Below are 18,891 nucleotides of genomic sequence, written 5' to 3'. Positions count from 1 at the left end.
ATTAAGGTGGACTGGTTAAAGTGTGTTTTCAGAACATTAGAACTTCATGTTCCTTCTTCTTAAGACTGTGAACTTACTTAAGAAATTGTTTTGAGTGTGTTAGAGGATTTTGTCTTTAAGTCCATCTTAGAATCCAGTACTAGAAGGGAAAGTTCAAAAAGTACATCTTAAGGGGGCTTTTGTTCACTTCATGGTCAACTCGGTATGACAGCTCAAAAACAGAATAATGTTTTTAATCAACGGCAGGGGAAGTCCTTTCCCTGGCCCCTCAATTCTACTTTCAGTCAGTCAAAAGAGTCCTAGATTCATGTGGGGAATTCCCACGTGTTCTATAATAAGTCTCTTCAGAAGCTTTCATATATGTGTGGAATGGAGGACGGTACTGCATACGTTTTCTATCTGTTGTGTGAGTGCTGTTCAGCGTACTGGTACTGTGTTTTAATATGACTCATTCTTTTTTCTAAGTATAGATGTGCAAGAATGAGAAAGGCTGAGCTTTATAAAATGAAATAGAAAAAATTAATTTGTTCTCAGGTCGGTTAAAGGCCCGTTAAATGTAAGATCTTTGGATATACGCTGGCTCTTTTTTCTGCAATAAGTAAAGAAAACTCTACAGAACTTTGGAGACAGGAGGCCCCATCAGCTGCCTTTTGCTGCACGAACCAGCCCCTCTCTGGTTAGCTGCAGGCTCTCCTGTCCTTCATGCTCAGAGTCAGGCAGATTTTTACTGCTCAGATCTGGCAGGTATGTGTCCTGCAGTTACCGTCAGGTCAGATTCCTATGGACTAGAAGTGCTCTTCAAAAAGATATTAAATGTTGAGCCATTTGGGGGAAACTCTACCAGGTTGAAGATCCATGACATACCATAGGTAATTGGTATACTCTGAGGAAGGCAGTCAGAGAACGTGTGTGTGGACCACCTGCGCTGCGCTGCACTTTCCCGAGCTGCATGGGCGAAGCCGTGGCTTCTGGGGGGACAGGGTTATGTTTACACTCCCGTTGACTCCATTACCTTGTCCCGCCAGGGACATGTGAGAACCCCAGCAGCAAACAGGAGGCGGCCGTCCACTCCACCACTCTGCACGCGCGCTTGCAGAAACGATTTAGTACCGAATGGAAGTTGTCTTCGATGAGAGGAAATCTCATAATTGGTACACAGGAGGCAGGGTGCCTGGGCGTCCTCTGCCTCGTCCTCCATGCCGTGCCCGGGCCTCGGTGGGGTTTGTTGTTGGGGAAAGAGCTATGGAGTATTGTGGGAGGTGGGCATGGAACAGAGGCTGTCTTTCCCTTAGGCATTTACAAGTCCTCCCAGCCCCATCCAAAAGCCAACCAGCAGTAAACAACAACAACAACAACAAAAGTTTCTCCTGAGTTTTCTTGGTGCTTCCGCAGGTCTTTATATCTCAAAACCCTACTTAACATATTTTCACGAAAAACTGAATTTTGGTGTTCCTATGCCAGGAAGATTCCATCTGTGAGGGTGCCTTGAAACTGTTACCCATCTTCTATTGCCCCCCTTTTTATTTTGCTTCTCCTCTAAGATCCCCTGTGGTTTTCCTCTGGTTGCGAAACTTTGGGGAATTGTGCCTTTGAACTGCCTCCTGCTGAGCTGTCTGTGCGCTCCAGCGGACTTGGGACAGTCCTTACTGTCCTTACGTGCCTGCTCTGAGCAGGTCTGCTGGAGAGCGCTGCATGGGCTGCCTTGTGGAGCCCAGCCCCCCTCGGTCCAGAACCACACTGCATCTCAGGGGCGGTTTTGAAGCTGCACAGTGCATACCTCTTGCGGTAAAAATTTTTTTTCAGCTTCATCTCTCTCCTACATTCATTCATTCAACAAACATTTATTACGTGCTCATTTTGAACCAGGCTCTGTGATAAGGTGGGAGATAACAGAAATAAAAAGGCACAGCACTGTCTTCAGTAAGCTTCCAGTCTAGGGAGATAAATAGAGTGCAGTGTGGTAACAACTCTGCTATAGAAGCGCCTGGGAAAGCATGCAGTCCAGACACTCATGGCAAGATGGTTCTGGAGAAACTGACAGATGACCGACCTAGGTTTGGGAGGCTGGAAGATGGGGGAGAAGACGGGGGTTATGGTAAAGGAAGGAGAGTGAGAGCCAGGGGAAATGTAGGCTCTGGAGGTGCTCCTGGGGGAGGTTGCTGCCTATTCAAAGGCCTATAGAGTCTAGAGACTGGGGAACATGCTGGAAACTGCAGGGTGTTAGGACCTGCTTGAGGTTAGTGTTTGTTAAAGAAAACTTCTCAGACAGTTGAGTTATGAGCACGTGCCAGCGTTTTATTACAGTTTTGCAATGCAAGGGAGAGACCCATGGTAGGTGTATTCAGAGAGTCACTCTTGGTAGGAAGAATGATTAAATCATCATTGAAAAGAATGTCTGGTTATAAGTCCTTAGACTCTGATAGTTGACAGTCAACTGGGTGGGTGGTAGTGAGTTCCCTAGAACAAACCTTAATCTTCTTAAAGTTCATTAGAAAGTTGCACAGAAAAAAACATTTTATCTGGAATGCTGTTGATGTCTTTTCACTAGGATGTTGTGAATTTTACAGTAGGCAATTTGGTTCTGTTCCAGACCAGGTTTGGGGCAGTTTTTCTTTTATAGGTTCAAGGTCACAGTGGAGTGCCCTCGAGTTTTCAGGGATCTGCTGGTGAAGAGCTTTGTAACCTAAGCTGAGGAGAGTTTGGATTTTTATCCTGAGGGCAATAGGGAGTCACTGAGGGAATCTTCAACCCCACCCATCAGTGTGGGGAGGGGATTAGATTAGCTGCAGTGTGAGGCTGGAGCAGCAGGGGTGGAAGTTAGTAGAGTATTTTAACTATCCAGGGGAAAAATGAGAGCTTTGAGTTCAGTCTATCTCCTCCCCCACTCCTCCCCAGCCCCTCCACCTGCAGCAGCTCTGAGACAGAGGCATAGCTGGGGGGTGGAGATGGGAATTAGCAGTTGCTTTTCCTCCAGAAGAGTCGGTTTTAACTTTTTAAATTTAAGTGAAAATTTTTCTTACCACAATAAAAGAAAAGATGGTTATGTTAGGATGAAGGTGAAAAGATTTTAGAGGAATAGCTCAGGGAGGAGAGCCGAGACCCTTCCAGTGGGAGGTGGACCCCCTCTGCCTCCAGCCCTGGGCCTGGTCCCCCACCCTCTCCTTCCAGGCCTGGTCCATCTCTGTCCTGAGACACCAGAAGCAGTGTCAGAACCCAGGGTATCACCTGGACTTGGCCTCGGCCTTGGGGCTGTTCTCAGCATTTCTGCCCTAATGTGCTGTAATTACATAAGGTTCTGTCCTTCCTCAGAAACCTGCAGGCTGAACCTACTACTTCAGCCTGCTTCAATGCATCTGCTGTGGTTAAAATAGAACCTTCAGAAGTGCCCTTGCCCCGGGTTGCATACCTGTTGGCATGTGACGATCTGCGCTGTGTTTTCTTGTCACTATTTAATGATGTCACGGTGTCATTCTGTGCACAAGTGTAGCTAGGTTGCAAGAATTCTCAGGCAACCTGAACTTGGGTTAGGTCTCAGTGGTTTGTGGGGTCGTACCCCTGTAACCGGATTCTTCTTTGGCAGGTGTCTCTGTGGTCTTACTGTTCCAGTGTTTTCTCTGTTCTCTCTTATTATAATGTTTAATCACTGTGTTGTTAACATACTGCCATAAAAATAACCCTCCATAACTACCTGCTGTAAATTGTACAGGCATATTTGAGAATACGCACTTCTCTTCTAAACTTGATGCCAATAGGGACTTGCCCTTAACTTTTATTCCTGTTAGAAACATATATTCAAAATAAATAATTATTCTCCTTTTTTAAAATTGTCATCCAGGTTGCAAAAATATCTGCCTCTAAGAATTCAGGAGGACCTACTTTGTGGGAGCAAAGGTAGTGAGTCATACCTGCGAGCCTGGAAACGAGAGTTCACTTGCGCCTCTTCATCCAGTTGGGACGTTTCCTAGGCAACCATTTATGCAGCAATTAAAAGATGAGTTAAGAGGTATGTACTTGGACATTTTAATCCTCAGATGCAATCCCTGTCAGATTGAAAACCTCAGTTTTCATTTTTTTCATTTAAGATAAGTAAATAAAAGTGCTTAATACTTAATTATAGAAAAACACACTATTAAGATATGTGTATGTTTTGTGCTGTGTCTTTTTTTTTTAACATCTTTATTGGAGTATAATTGCTTTACAGTGTTGTGTTAATTTCTGCTGTATAACAAAGTGAATCAGCTATACATATACATATATCCCCATATCCCCTCCCTCTTGCGTCTCCCTCCCCCTCTCCCTATCCCACCCCTCTAGGTGGTCACAAAGCACCGAGCTGATCTCCCTGTGCTATGCGGTTGCTTCCCACTAGCTATCTGTTTTACATTTAATAGTGTATATATGTCAATTGTGCTGTATCTTCTTGATGCTCTTTCTCTGATGGGAGTGTTTCTACATATTAATGCTGGCTTATTTGGGAAAGCAGAATAGAAGGTTACTGCTTGAAGTGATTTCATTTAGCTGGGAAGTTATTTGGAAAAGCAGATAATCTTCTCACATGTCTGTATCTGAGTTTGTTATTATCAGAATATCAGTATGGGGACCAGGGAAGTCTATTAATCATTTGTTTCTTCTTTCAATGTTCACTCTTAAATTTATATCTCTCATGTGTTAGTTGTTTCAGTCTCCCTTAGATGATTGCTGAAGTGTAATGCTCTGTGGCTTGAGGGAAAATGTGGAAGGGAGTGTGTCTACTCAGGTAGACACAACCTCGGTTTGCTAAAGATTTTCCTCCAACTCTTCACTCTCATCCTTCTTAAATAGGTTTCTACTTGGGTGTCCATGAGGATATGATAAATATTTCTCTTCCTCTGTGAAACACTAACGCTCCCAGACTTTCTTTAACATGGACTTGCACTAATCAAAACTACAATGAGATATCGTCTCACACCGGTCAGAATGGCCGTCATCAAAAAATCTACAAACAATAAATGCTGCAGAGGGTGTGGAGAAAAGAGAACCCTCTTGCACTGTTGGTGGGAATGTAAATTGATACAGCCACTATGGAGAGCAGTATGGAGGTTCCTTAAAAAACTAAAAATAGAACTACCATACGACCCAGCAATCTCACTACTGGGCATATACCCTGAGAAAACCATAATTCAAAAAGAGTCATGTACCAAAATGTTCATTGCAGCTCTGTTTACAATAGCCAGGACATGGAAGCAACCTAAGTGTCCATCAACAGATGAATGGATAAAGAAGGTGTGGCACATATATACAGTGGAATATTACTTAGCCATAAAAAGCAACGAAACTGAGTTATTTGTAGTGAGGTTGACGGACCTAGAGACTGTCATACAGAGTGAAGTAAGTCAGAAAGAGAAAAACAAATACCGTATGCTAACACATATATATGGAATCTAAAAAAAGAAAATGGTCAGAAGAGCTTAGGGGCAAGATGGGAATAAAGATGCAGACCTACTAGAGAATGGACTTGAGGATACGGGGAGGGGGAAGGGGAAGCTGGGACAAAGTGAGAGAGTGACATGGACATATATACACTACCGAATGTAAAATAGATAGCTAGTGGGAAGCAGCCGCATAGCACAGGGAGATCAGCTTGGTGCTTTGTGACCACCTAGAGGGGTGGGATAGGGAGGGTGGGAGGGAGGGAGATGCAAGAGGGAAGAGATATGGGGATATATGTATATGTATAGCTGATTCACTTTGTTATAAAGCAGAAACTGACACACCATTGTAAAACAATTATACTCTAATAAAGATGTTAAAATAAAAATTAAAAACAAAAACAAAACATGGACTTGCACTAAATTCCATCTTAATGAATAAGGTGGCTTCTTTTCATGCGCCAGTGAAAGAGGAAAGTCCTACTAGTTATACGACAGGCTCGTTTTCAGTAGTGTCAGAGGTAATCTGAAGAGAACCATAATATTAAATCATTAGCGGTGCTAATTTTAAATAGGGCTATGCTGTGATCCTAGATCAGGTGTTCTGTAGAAATGTTAAACCCAAGATGAAATCTAGCGATTGGCTGTTTTCTAACTGGAGACTGAGAGAAGCCACCTCCCCACTCTGAGGACCTGAGGGCATGATGAACGTTTTCAACTTTTAGCCACAATAATTTGAATTTTCTTTTGGATACCTCAGTCGATTCCCTTCTATTGCCAGCAACTTTGAGACTCTTACTGCAGAAATGTGACAGATTAAGTAGGTGAACTTCGTTGTTATGGTTTTTTATCTCCTCCCTGGGTACCTAGATCTGTGGAAGAAATTTTAACAAATCCCTGGTCTAGAGTCAAGCCTCTGGACTCTTTTTTTTTTTTTTCCTATATTGAAAGTGAAAATTTACTAATTCTTAGAGTCAAAATGTATCTAAGCTACTTAATTCTTAAGCCCATTTTGACAATGACCTTTTAGTGGTACTGATGATGCAGTTCTACCCTTAATATTAACTTCTTTCATTTAATTACATATTTGAAATGTCAGGCTGTAGTTCACGAGCTTCCTTAAGTTATTTTTACACTGGGGTTATAAATAAGATAATACTTTGGCTTATTATTTTTAATATCTGTGACTTTTTTTGTGAAATAAAAATTGATTTATCAGTTGATTCATGGCATTCATTCACTGAATGTCTCCTATTTGCCGGTCACTGTATTAGGTGCTGGAGATACAAAGATTAAGACCTAGTCTCTTACTTTAAAGGTGCTAACAAGTACACAAGGAGAGACGCATAAATAAATATTGTTATAAGAATAGCAAACACTTCCATAGTGCTTACTATATGCCAGGCACTGTTCTGAGTGCTTTCTAGGCATTAACTTTAACTCATGAATTGATAAAAAAAGCCCTATGATGTTCTTACTATTATTTTCTCTATTTTACATACAAACAAATTAGGGCCTGGAGAGGTTAAGCACTTGTCCAAGGTCATAAAGCTTGTTTTGGTTGACAGTCGAATGTAGTTAAGTGCAGAAACAGAGCTGCCTATGGAATGCTCTGGCAGAACCGGGGAGCATCCAGCTGGGGAAATGGGGAATGGAGATGTGGTATCAGTGACATCTTCCCAAAGGAGACAATCCCTGAACAAGTGGGGTGGAAGAGCCAAATTTCTCTTTGAAATATTTATTAACATAAATGCTGCATCATAAATGAGTTCATAGGTCAAATCAGTGACACATACTGGAAGATGAGGAGATAGTAAAAATATACCAGATCCCTGCATCTTCAATTTAAATGACAAAGAAAAAGATTTCCAATTTTGAGGCAAACGCTTATTTTCAATTGGTATAAAGTATGGTAAAAACTTGGCATTTAAAAAATCTAATAGAAATGTTAATTTACTTATACTCTGTAAGCATGTGGGATAAATGTGTGATCCTTTTGAAGATTCTAAAATGAATGCCCAATCACTGAAGATTTTATCTTGGGAAACCTGTAGTAATCTAATAGTCTACTACTAGTATTTATTTGTGTAAACGCAGGGGAAAGATTGGTTTACATCTTTTAGATTAAAAATTGGCAGAACTACCTGATTAGGTAGGTTAGTTTCATCATTACAGAGATGAAAAACTATTCGGAAGGTGGGCTGGTGGCACCCATGCCTGGCCTGGCTGTGCTGCGTCTTTGCTTTTCCACCTTCCTGTCCATCCCCTACTTTTCTGAGCATCAGCTGTGTGTTTAACCATCCTTCTGCCCCCCATCCCCCTATAAGTCTTATCTGCTGACTTCCTCATTCCTCCCACTCATCACTGATGACTGCCTCATTGTTCTCCACCCTGCCCCAGCTTCACGGGATGACCCACCTCCTTCCCTGACTGCATGGGTTTTGGGGCTTGTCTTCACCAGTGATCTCCCCAACTCCCCTCAGTTCCCGACTTCCTAGACCTTGTCTACTCATGGCTCAGATCAGTAAGTCAGAAATTCCCTCCTTGACCACAGCCTCCTCTCCATCCACCTTGTCCCACAGAGTTACACCCTCTGCCTCTCCTCTGATCTCACTGAGACCTCCCTAATCGGTGGACTCCTTTGCTCTGTACTTAGCCATTAGTTCCTTCCTGTCTTTATTTCCCTCCTTATCCACATAGAATCCGTGGTCCAGGTTTTAAGTCACTCTCTTGCCAAAAGCTTACACCTCCTGACCTTTTTGTCCTTTTGCTTGCATCCAGGCTGCTGAACAGTGTTGGAGCGAATCATACGATGAGGTAGATTGGTACCTGTTTGCATAAATTGAGGTGTTGCCCAACACTGCACAGCACTTGCATGATTCTGGTTAACTGTCCTTCTCGTTCTTCGTGGTGCCTGTTACTAAGCTAGTCCAGTCCTCAAACTCATGATCCTTCTCCTCCCCACTTACTCTCGTCAGCTGAGAGTAAGCCGAGTTCCTGCAGTGGAACTCTCTGTCCCACCTGCCACGGAGCCTTCTCTGGTCCTGATGACCTCCTGGTTTTTCATCCACCCTTTATACTGTCTTAATCGTCTTTGTAGGTTTCATTTCCATCAGACTGACTTCTGTTATAAGACGAGTACAGACATCTGTTTTCTCTCCTAAGTACAGTAAAACATTTTTGTGCTTCTGTCCTTTGCCTTCTGCTGGAATTTATTGGAGGGTGGCAGGCCCCTGGCTTTCTTGTGCTGTGTGTGTGTGAGCACTCACGTGGGCCACAGACCTTCATTCTGTGACCTTAGCCAGATGCAGTGCCAAGCCTCACACAGGAACCACCTCCCTCGGCTGCTGGATGGTTCTGTGCTCTGCAGAGATAGTCCCCTAGGGTTTATTCTGCATACATGCAGTGGAAAATTTGATTGGCATCTTTCAGATTAGAAATGGGCAGGAATTTCGTAGCTAGATCAGTTTTATTATTACAGTGTTCTAAAAGCGTTGTCTTCAGCGTGGCTCACCTTTGCAGATTATCGAGGTGCAGTGAGGTGAGGGATTTGGCCCGCACTTCTGCCAAGTCAGCCTCAGCTGTGTTCTCGTCTACGCCTCCGTGTGCTGATTCTCTGATCCGCTGTTGGAGGATCGCTGCCCACTCTCCTGCTGCTCCTCGGCTCCTCGCTTCTCTCGTTTTCTCCCCCTTCTCTTCTTTTGTCTCATCTCTTTGGTTGGCTTCCACATAGAAACGGGAACATTTAGTAGGCATTATTCACTGATTTATTAATTATTTCATTCCAGAGCCGGCATTCAGGGCTGCAAAGCTTATGAGCATGACATAGTACTGCCCTTGTGGTGATCATAGGGAGAAACATCTAAATGTGACATTCCAGTATATTATAATAAAGACTATTAAAGTCTGTGCTGAGCGTTACATTTACGTAATTTCATACAGTCTTTAAAAACATCCTGTTTTTTTCATACCACCTTTATTCAGTTTATGGTGCATTTGTTATCACTGTGATTCTCAGGTGTAACGTATTCTCACCAAAATATTTTATCTGCCCCACTGTTACCGTCTAAGGCCAACTTCAGACTTATGCCTTGACATACTTCACCACAAGCCTGATATCGTCAGTGGCTTATGTCTTAAAGAGAAAAAAGATAGGTTATCTGTCGCAGAGGGTATATCAGAACCCCTTTCAGATGACTGAAGATGATAGTTCAGTCCAGTTTTATGTGTCACGGGCAGCTGGGAACTAGCCCCTCTGCCTCCTGCTGAGGAGCCTGAGCTGCTTCTGTCCTGTACACGGATGTGCCCTGGCCTGCACTTCTTTGCGGAGGGCTCCTGTGTCCCGACGTCATAGTTCCTCCCCTCTCTCCCAACTCAACTCCTTTTGTTGTTATTATTTTACTCTAGAGAAGCAACTCACTGATTATTCTGAGAGACTGTTCTGTAAGAACTAGTTATTAATTTGTTCAGTAGACGTTTATGGAGCATTACTACCAGCCAGGCATCACTCTTGAGTGCTGGGGACAGATTAGGGCACAAAGTAACACCTCTGCCCACTTGGAGCTTTTGTTCTGGTGTGGGAGGCTCCCAGGAAACCAGTAAACATGCGTTGTGAAGCCAGATGGTGGTTGATCCTGGGAAGAAAGTAAAGCCGAGTAAAAGGGTGGCAGAAACGGGAGGGGGGGTGTGCTGCTATATTCACTACATCCCAGGCCTCTCTGAGGAGCTGACAGTTAACCACGGACCTGAGTGTCTTGGTCAGTTTGGGCTGCTGTAACAAATACAACATAGATGGGCGGCTTAACGACAGACGTTTATTTTTCACACTTCTGGAGGGTGGAAGTCTGAGATCGGGGGGCCAGCATGGGCAGGTACCCTTCCTGGTTTCAGACAGCTGCCTTCTTGGCTGTATCCTCAAAGGGCAGAGAGAAAGGTCATTCCTCTTGTGTCTCTTCCTATAAGGGCCCTAATCCCAATCATGGGGGCTCCGCCCTCATGACCTAATCACCTCCCAGGGGCACCACCTCCAAATACCATCACAGTGGGGATTAGGGCTTCAACATATGAATTCCGGGGGAAGCAAGCATTCAGTCCACAGCACTGAGTGAAGTGAGGAAGAGCATTCCAGGCACAGGGAATTGCAAGTTCGTAGGCCCTGGCATGAGACTGGGCTTGGCTGACAGCTCTGTCAGAGCAGAACAGGCAGGAAAGGAAAGAGCATTTGGAAATGAACTTGGACAGAGATGGAGGTCCAGTCCACGTAAGGCTAATAGCTGTGGTGGGCAGTTTAGATTTGATTCCCAGGCATGAGGAGTCTTTCTGAACAGGGGAAAGACGTGTTAGGACTTAGAATTTTAAAAGGTCACTTTGGATGCTCTGGGGTTGAGGGTCAAAAGTAGAAGCTGCGGTGGTTTAGGGGAGAGCTGGTGTGCCTGAGATGGGCTGGTAGCTCAGTCTGGATTGGGGAAGAGGTGCTTGGATTGGGGACATTGAAGGTAGAGCTGGTACATTTTGCTGATGGATCATTTGTGGGGTATGAACGAAAGAAGAGCCAAGGAGAACCCTGAGATTTGTATACTGAGCAACTAGGTGGAGGAAGGTGCCGTTTACTGAGATGGGGAAAGTAAGGATTGATAGTGAAAGATGTTGATGTGAAAAAGGATCTCATAGTCAAATACGTTTTGGAAAAATGGTTCTAGAGCATGATCAGGGGAACTGGAGCAGATATGACAGAATACAGGGAAGAGGCTAAAGAAAACCATTTTTCTTTATTTCCCTATTTTTTCCTCCTAACTATCCATATTCCCACCAACAGTTACTGAATGTTGGTGTGGTAACCTAGAAAAAAACCCAGTTAATTCAGTCCAACCATTTGTCAGTTTATTCAAACAACTGATTTGACATTTTAATTAACCACAACCATAATGATTGCACTGATTGTTCAGACAGAGTCAACCACTGTGTTTGGTTGAAGCCAGAGCAATCAAGAGTGCAGTCAAGGTTTCCTGAGGAATTTTCTTACCACTACAGAGCAGGAAGATGGCATTTGCCCTCAATGTTAGATTCTGGTAGAATGCTGAGTGGGAGGTCCTTAGGGAATACGTGTAGGAAACAGCAGAACAAGATGAAAAAATACTAACAGGGAATAACCTGAGAGCAACAGATAGATCAGTGGCTGAGTTAGAATACAGAGTGTTGGAGAGGATGCACTTAGACTCTCCAGCGAGGTGCATTTCCTCATGGGCCCTCCCAGGGTTTAGGGCACATTCTGCGGTGTCAGTGAGCATGGGTAAAGGACAGAGCTTTGTTGGGGGAAGGGAGAGCTCACAAGGCTTGGTTGAGAACGGAAAGGAAGGGGGTCCACCAGTGCCCATCGTCCCACAGAGAGGTGTGCGGGGCCAGTGCACCCTCAGTGTAGTGTAGGTCTGTGTTTGAGTGATGGGATGGTGCCCCCTTCCTATGTTTTTAAAAATAGATTTTGGTTATTTTTTTGTTTGTCTTTCTAGGTGAAGTTCATAACATAAGGTTAGCCATTTCAAAGTGAAAAGTAGCATTTAATACATTGACGTTGTGCAGCCACCGCCTCTGTCTAGTTCCAAAACCTCTTCATCACCTCAAAAGAAACCTCTGTGTATCCGTTAAGCAGTCACTCCTTATTTCCCCCTCTTCCTAGCCCTGGCAAACGTCTTCACATCTTCACCTTTTTTACGGGGCACAAGAAAGCACCTTTCATGGTGGGTGAATACACAGGCTGCTTCGGACCAGGGAGCCTGGATTTGGGACACCTGCTGTTTACAGGCATTGTTTGGGAACACCAGCTGCCCCCACCCCGACCCCGTACCTGGAGACCTTGGGACCTGTGGGAAGCTGCAGAAGTTCCCCAAAACTCAGAGAGGAGAAGGCACTGGGCCTGTGGGAAGCTGAGTTTGACTCTGTCCTCTCCCCTGCAGAAAGGTACCTTCCCAGTAAATGATCTGGGAAAAACGAGTGTGTTGAGGTGACCCAGAGGGTTTAAGGCAGTTCTGCTCATTCTGGCACAACTATGAACAAGCACGGTTACAGGTAACATGTGAAGTGTCCTTTGCAGCTTTGCCTGTCGTACATCTGGCACCACCATTCAGTTGTTGAGGGCATCAAGAAATTACATAAAGAGATGAGAACATTGAATCATTAATGTGTTCTTTCAAACGGAAATTTGTAAGACCTTAAGGTCTTGAGACTGGCCACACTCTTCTCAGTTGAAAATGCCGTTGTCCCAGCTGTTCAAGAACCAGATGTCGGAACCTAATAGTACGGATTCTAGGGCACCTGCTGAGCCAAGTGAATGGAGTAGAGAGATGCACAAAGTAGAAGGAATTTTTCATTCTTCCCTGTGTCCTTCTATTACGGACTGTATGTTTGTGTCCCCCAGATTCATATATTGAAGCCCTAATAACCTGCAGTGTTTGGTATTCAGAGGCGGGGCCTTGGGGAGATAACAGGTTTAGAGAGTGGTGTCCCCATGAGGGATTAGTGTGCTTGTAAGAAGAGGACGACCAGAGCTTGCTCCCCCTACCCTCACTCCCCCGTGAGGACACAGTGAAAAGGGGGCTGTCCCCGAGCCAGGAAGAGAGCGCTCACCAGAGCCCGACCATCGGGCACTCTCACATTGGACCTAACAGCCTCCAGAACTGTAAGAGAAAATTTTCTGTTGTTTAAGCCACCCAGTCGGTGGAATTTGTTACGGAGGCCCGAGCTAATGAGACACCTTCCCTTAGTATTTATTCATTTGATGAGTTATAGGTGCCAGTTGTACAAAGGTAGATAATTAAATCCAAACACTACAGTGGTGTATAAAGTTTAAGTAAAACTTTATCTTCTTCCCTCCGATCATAAGACCTTTTGAAGTAGCCTTTGAACAGTTTGAGGTTTATTCTTCTAGACTCATGCCATCTAACAAAGTTGCCATTTGCCACCTGTGGCAATTTAAATTTCTCTTTTTTAAGACTTTTTTGATGTGGGCCATTTTTAAAGTCTTCATTGAATTTGTTACAGTATTGCTTCTGTTTTATGTTTTGATTTTTTGGCGGCGAGGCATGTGGGATCATGTGGGATCTTAGCTCCCCGACCAGGCATCGAACCCATACCCCCTGCGTTGGAAGGTGAAGTCTTAACCACTAGACCACCAGGGAAGTCACTGTGGCTATTTAAATTTAAATTAATTAAAATTAAATATAAGTAAACGTCCAGTTCCTCAGTCATACTGGCCATCTTTCAAGTGCTCAGTAGCTGTGTATGACTAGTTGCTACCATGTTGGACAGGGTAGGTAGAGAGCATTTCCATCATCACAGAATGTGCTGTTGAACAGCACTGTTTTAGATAAGTTCTATTCATACACAAACATGTATATATATAAATATATATATTCATATATATATATATATATATATATATATATATATATATATATATATATATATATATGCAGTTGGCATAATATTGTACATATGCTTCTGCAATTTGTTTTTTCCACCTAACGGAGAAACTGTTAATTTAGTGTGATGCACACGTAACATCATGCCAGGAAAATTATAAAACAGAGTGCATCATCAAACATAGAGTTTCAGTAAATTAAAACTCTTTCAATTTCAGATCTTAAAGGTAGTTGCAGCATAGCTTTAAGGCTCGTTCCAACTTTAACTAAAGAAATTATTTTTTGAAATAGTCCACTCAGCCTTGGGTATGTAAAGAGAGAAGATTCAGGAGATGTAGCTTGAGCTTAATCTACCATGCTTACCATACATATTCATACACACACGTTTCCTACTGTCCCTGTTTTATAACAGGGATTGGAATCTTTTTCTGTTTATCCACTATTCGGTAGACCAGGACTGTCCAAAATGGTAGCCACTAGGCACATGTGGTTATTTAAACTAAATTAAACTAAAAATTCAGTTCCTCAGTTGTACTAGGCACGTTCCAAGTATCCATTTGGCCACATGTGGCTGGTGGATATGGGTGTTAGGCCGCGTGGATATAGAGTATTGCTAGTTTGCAGAACGTTCATGTGGGCGGTGTCGCACTAGAAGCTTTCTTCAGATACCTTTCTCCTTAAATTCAGTGAGTTTTCCACAGGTGATGGATGGGGGACTCTGCCCAGGGGGACGTGCAGAATTTCTGGGGGTGGGTGGAGAGCTTGCTCTTTCATGCCCTTCCCATTCAAGATTTTAATTCTTCCCTCTGAAGGCGCATGTTCTTCCAGCTATTTGTTGAGAATTAGTGTTCCATAGAAGTTAATTGTGGGAAAGAAAACTGGTACCAAGAGCTTTTCAAGGTTAGACTATTACTTTGTGATAATTGCTGGTGCACACACACTGTTAAATAGCACCTGTATATACAGTAAACGTCACTGTTCAGTTTAGAATAGAAAGTAAATTACAGTGAGTGCTGACAAAAGAATATGTTTAAGCTTTTTAAAATGAGAAAAGAATAGAATATTGGAAATGCAAAACAGAATGTGTTTATGTTGACATTCATGTTAGAAAATACATAATTTGGACAAATTCACAGGAAACAGTAAGAATAGTTCCCTTTGGGAAGGGAAAATAGTGTAAGGGAAACAGATAGAACAGAGTGACTTTTTCACTGGATATTCTTTTCTTAATGTACCTTGTAACTATGTGCTTGTTAGTAAAAAAAAAAAAAAAAATCAATAAAGTAATTAAGGAAAAAATAAAGCACATCCTTAAAATGTGCAGGATGGAGAACAGATTGTTTAGGAGGTAAGGGTCACTTAAGATAGAAAGAATTAAATAGTTGAATAAGAGCAGAGGGCTGGCCAGAGCTTTCACAGCACACCAGGACCTAGGGTTGGTGCACCATTTCTTACAAGCTGGTTATTTTACAGCAATTAAAGCTATTTTAAACTGTTTCTTATTACATTTAATTTAATACATTTTAGAAGGAAAAATATTCCTAATACTGAATTTTTTTTTTTTTTCATGCGAGTTTTCTTGACACCTGTAGAACACAGTTTAGGATTTAAACTCTTGGAAATTATTATCCCAGAAAGATCTGGTCTGGGGCACTCTGCTTCAGCTCCAGTTTTTCAAGATGAATACTGGTGTTAACTGGGTTTAATTGGAATGATGAATGGGGTACAGTTTATTCAGCACATGCCGCCCACATATGTCACATGTGCACTGAGTAGGGATTTAATAGTCTACACTGCTCCTTCTCCTTGTCATCCTTTGCTTACAACTACTACCAGTGACCAGGAGGTGACGAGGCCCAGCAGCGTGGGGGGCATGGGCAGTGGGGATGGAGCTGCTTTCTTCCACCATCAAGTCTTTGTATTTCAGCCTTCAGGAGACTACGACATCAAAAATGGAGTGCCCACCATACACAAAAATAAACTCAAAATGGATTAAAGACCTAAATGTAAGGCCAGACACTATCAAACTCTTAGAGGAAAACATAGGCAGAACACTCTTATGTAAAACAGATAGCTAGTGGGAAGCAGCCGCATAGCACAGGGAGATCAGCTCGGTGCTTTGTGACCACCTTAGAGGGGTGGGATAGGGAGGGTGGGAGAGAGGGAGACGCAAGAGGGAAGAGATATGGGGATATATGTATATGTATAGCTGATTCACTTTGTTATAAAGCAGAAACTAACACACCATTGTAAAGCAATTATACTCCAATAAAGATGTCAAAAAAAAAAACCACCACCCTATCATTCAGCAAAATTGATCTTTTTCTATTAAAGCAAGTTGCTAGGATATGTGCTTTTTTGGGAAAGAAAAGTAAGGGGAAAATAACTAGTTAGGGGAAAATTACGTCCTAAACTGCATGTGTTACAAAGGAAATCTTTGTTGTGGAGTTTTAAGGCACAGCTTCCCAAAGGCAAGGGTAATTTTCAAAATAGTTAACCATCAGCACGGCATGGGAATCCAGACATTCAGAATGGATGCTAGTCTTCACTGGTGTGGCTGTACCCACGTGTACAGGCTGGATGTAACTCCTGCCGAAAGGCGAAGCCATTTGCGATGGGAGGTGAGCTGTTCCTGGGTGCCGGGGCAGAGCCTGCTGGCTGTCCCCCCGTATCCATGACCCCCTCTTTATAGAACCACGGGAGCCTGCTTCACAGCTGGAGCGTTGGGCAGCTTTCTGGCCATGAGACTAACTTCTGGTTAATTGGAAGTGTGTTACTATGTGATCCTTTCCAGAACCTTCTTTAAGGGACAGTATGTGCCCCTCTTGCCCTCTCTTTATTTATATCTTTCCCAGTCTGCTGTCTGGAATTTAGATGCCACCATCTTGGACCATAAAGTTGGGTCACACGTGATAGAACAGCAAAACAGATGAAGTGCCCCACTTGCCTTCCTGGACGTTTTCCTGAGAGAGAAAGAAACCTCTCTTGTTTAAGCCGCTGATACTTTGAGCTTCCTGTCATTCTCAGCCAAACCTAATTCTAAGTAATGTAGCAGGTCCGTAACCTGCTAGGAAGATTCAGTTTTATCTTACTTAAAACTCCTAATTAAAAACAAAAAAACAAAAACTCCTAATTATCCTGTGAGCTAGGTATTCTTGTTCTCATTTAATGGGTTAGGAGTCTGAGGTTGAATAAAAATTAAGTAACTTGCTCAAATACACCCAGCTAGAGCCAGCATTTGAATCCATGTCTGATCTTCCTGACATCAGACCACCAAAAGCTTAATCCTTGCTTTAGTAATTCATACGAAACATAGAGAAGGGCATGTGGTGTATGGTTTTGTAACATTCATGCTTTGGCACAGACCCAGTTTTGTGGATTTTTTAAATAGACGTTCGGTTTTTCAGAGAAATTCATTTGTGGCTTTTTGAATGTGACAAACATGTCAACAGTTTTTCAGTCAATAATACTTATCAGAAAAGCTTTTTTTTTTTTTAATTCAAAGAAACCTGTGTTGTTCCTCTAATTACCAGTATTTGCTTAATTGTAATTTGCTAATTGGGACATTTCTGTGAAAAGAGAAGAGTTCGAAAAGAGATTTGTAGTTCGTTTTCTTTAGTTATGTCTATGTGGAAGAAAATTGGGGATTTTTTAGAATTCTTCTTACTCTGCAGCAACTCTAGACCATTCCCCCATATTTTTTATGTGATAATGTAGAAATCAGGATGACGGTGGAATGAAGGTTACAGGTTATCTGGATGATCACATGGAGGCAGCCTCTGCAGCCGGCATTTTCTGCAGTGTAGATACAGAACAGAGACCTGGGATGGCTGCATGCCGAGCTGCTCCCGGCTGGGCTGGAGTGGGCAGGTTGGCAGCTGATGCCTGGAGGGCAGGTGGGGCCCAGCGGGTCTGGGGAGACTGGTGAACTGGGTCCAGTGCAAACAACCACTTGGCAGCAGAACCTGCAGTAGAGACAGGAATCTTGACCTGCTGCCCAGGCTCCTGTTGGTGCCCTGGGTGCCGCTCCAAGTTCATTCACTCATCGCAGGGCAGACATTTAATTGGTTCAGAACAGCAATCTCTGAGTGTATTTCTGGGGACATAGGATCTGTAGGATTTGCTGTATAGAAGAGGATTCTGCGGCAAATAAAGTTTGGGAAAATGGCTGTGTTCTGATAGCTCTCCTGGAAACTCACAGTGCACATGCAGCATATCAAAGTCTAAGACGTTGAGAAATCTATTTAACTTTACAGAGTTTCTGAAACTTACTTGAAAATAGAAATTGTATCTTAAAGTTTAATGTCCTGTGGAACCTACTTCATGATTCTTTCAATAAGCAGTTAATAACGTTTTTGGAAGTTGCTGTTTGAGTGGTCTGAGTCCCTGAGAAAATAGAAGATTTGAATCTAACAACATGGGACTTTTCTTGGTGTCCTGTGTGCTCTTATCTGCCAGGCCATATTCTTTAAAGTTCAGTGCATCTATGCTTGTGTATATTTCACAGAAGCAAAACTTGAGTGCTTGAAAGGCCCTTTGAGGTCATCTAATTTGGCCTCTTCATTTGCTAGTTGAAGAAAGTAGGATTTAGAAAGATTAAGTCACTTGCCAAAGGCCAAACAGCTAATAAATCAGTGAGGATGCTGGGGCCAAGATCTCTTAATGCACCATTAGTCAACTCCTAGTGGAAATTACTTGAGGTATGTAGTTCCTTACTTTCAAGACTTTTTTAGTGATATCTTTGGATTAGGATGGGAGAAGACCAAAAGAGTGGATGTTTGCTTTCCTGTCAAGGCTTGGGAGAGGTAAAGTGAGCAAAAGAGGGGGCAAGCCCATGGAGGCAGAGATGGAGCTCAGTAAAAGGAGTCCTGCAGAGGAAAGCAGGAGCCCGGCTCAGGAGTGTTCTGAAAAATTATCCTATTTATGTGGCTGAGAATGACTTAAAATAAGCTCTCTTTTCGAGTTACTTCCACGTGGCTCCTAAGCAATAAACAGAAGAACGACTCAACAGACAGTATTGCTGCTATTGTCATATTTTATAGGGTGGCAGCTGCCCTGAGCCCATCAGG

General features: G+C 43.0%; 1 protein-coding gene across 1 annotated transcript in view; it reads left to right on the top strand.

The window, feature by feature from the left end:
* The window catches only part of LOC309666056 (uncharacterized protein), a 196,187-nt gene that overhangs the window by 65,150 nt on the left and 112,146 nt on the right, over positions 1 to 18,891 (top strand). The window contains exon 5 of the mRNA XM_082473180.1: positions 3,836 to 4,003. Coding sequence (XP_082329306.1) covers positions 3,976 to 4,003 — 28 coding nt within the window. The 5' untranslated portion in view covers positions 3,836 to 3,975. The remainder of the gene's footprint in view (positions 1 to 3,835; positions 4,004 to 18,891) is intronic.

Source organism: Balaenoptera physalus (genome assembly GCF_965194825.1).
Source record: "Balaenoptera physalus genome assembly, chromosome: 8".
Lineage (NCBI taxonomy): Eukaryota > Metazoa > Chordata > Mammalia > Artiodactyla > Balaenopteridae > Balaenoptera > Balaenoptera physalus.
Note: the sequence above shows the minus strand (reverse complement) of the source record. Positions and strands in the feature narration are given on the sequence as shown.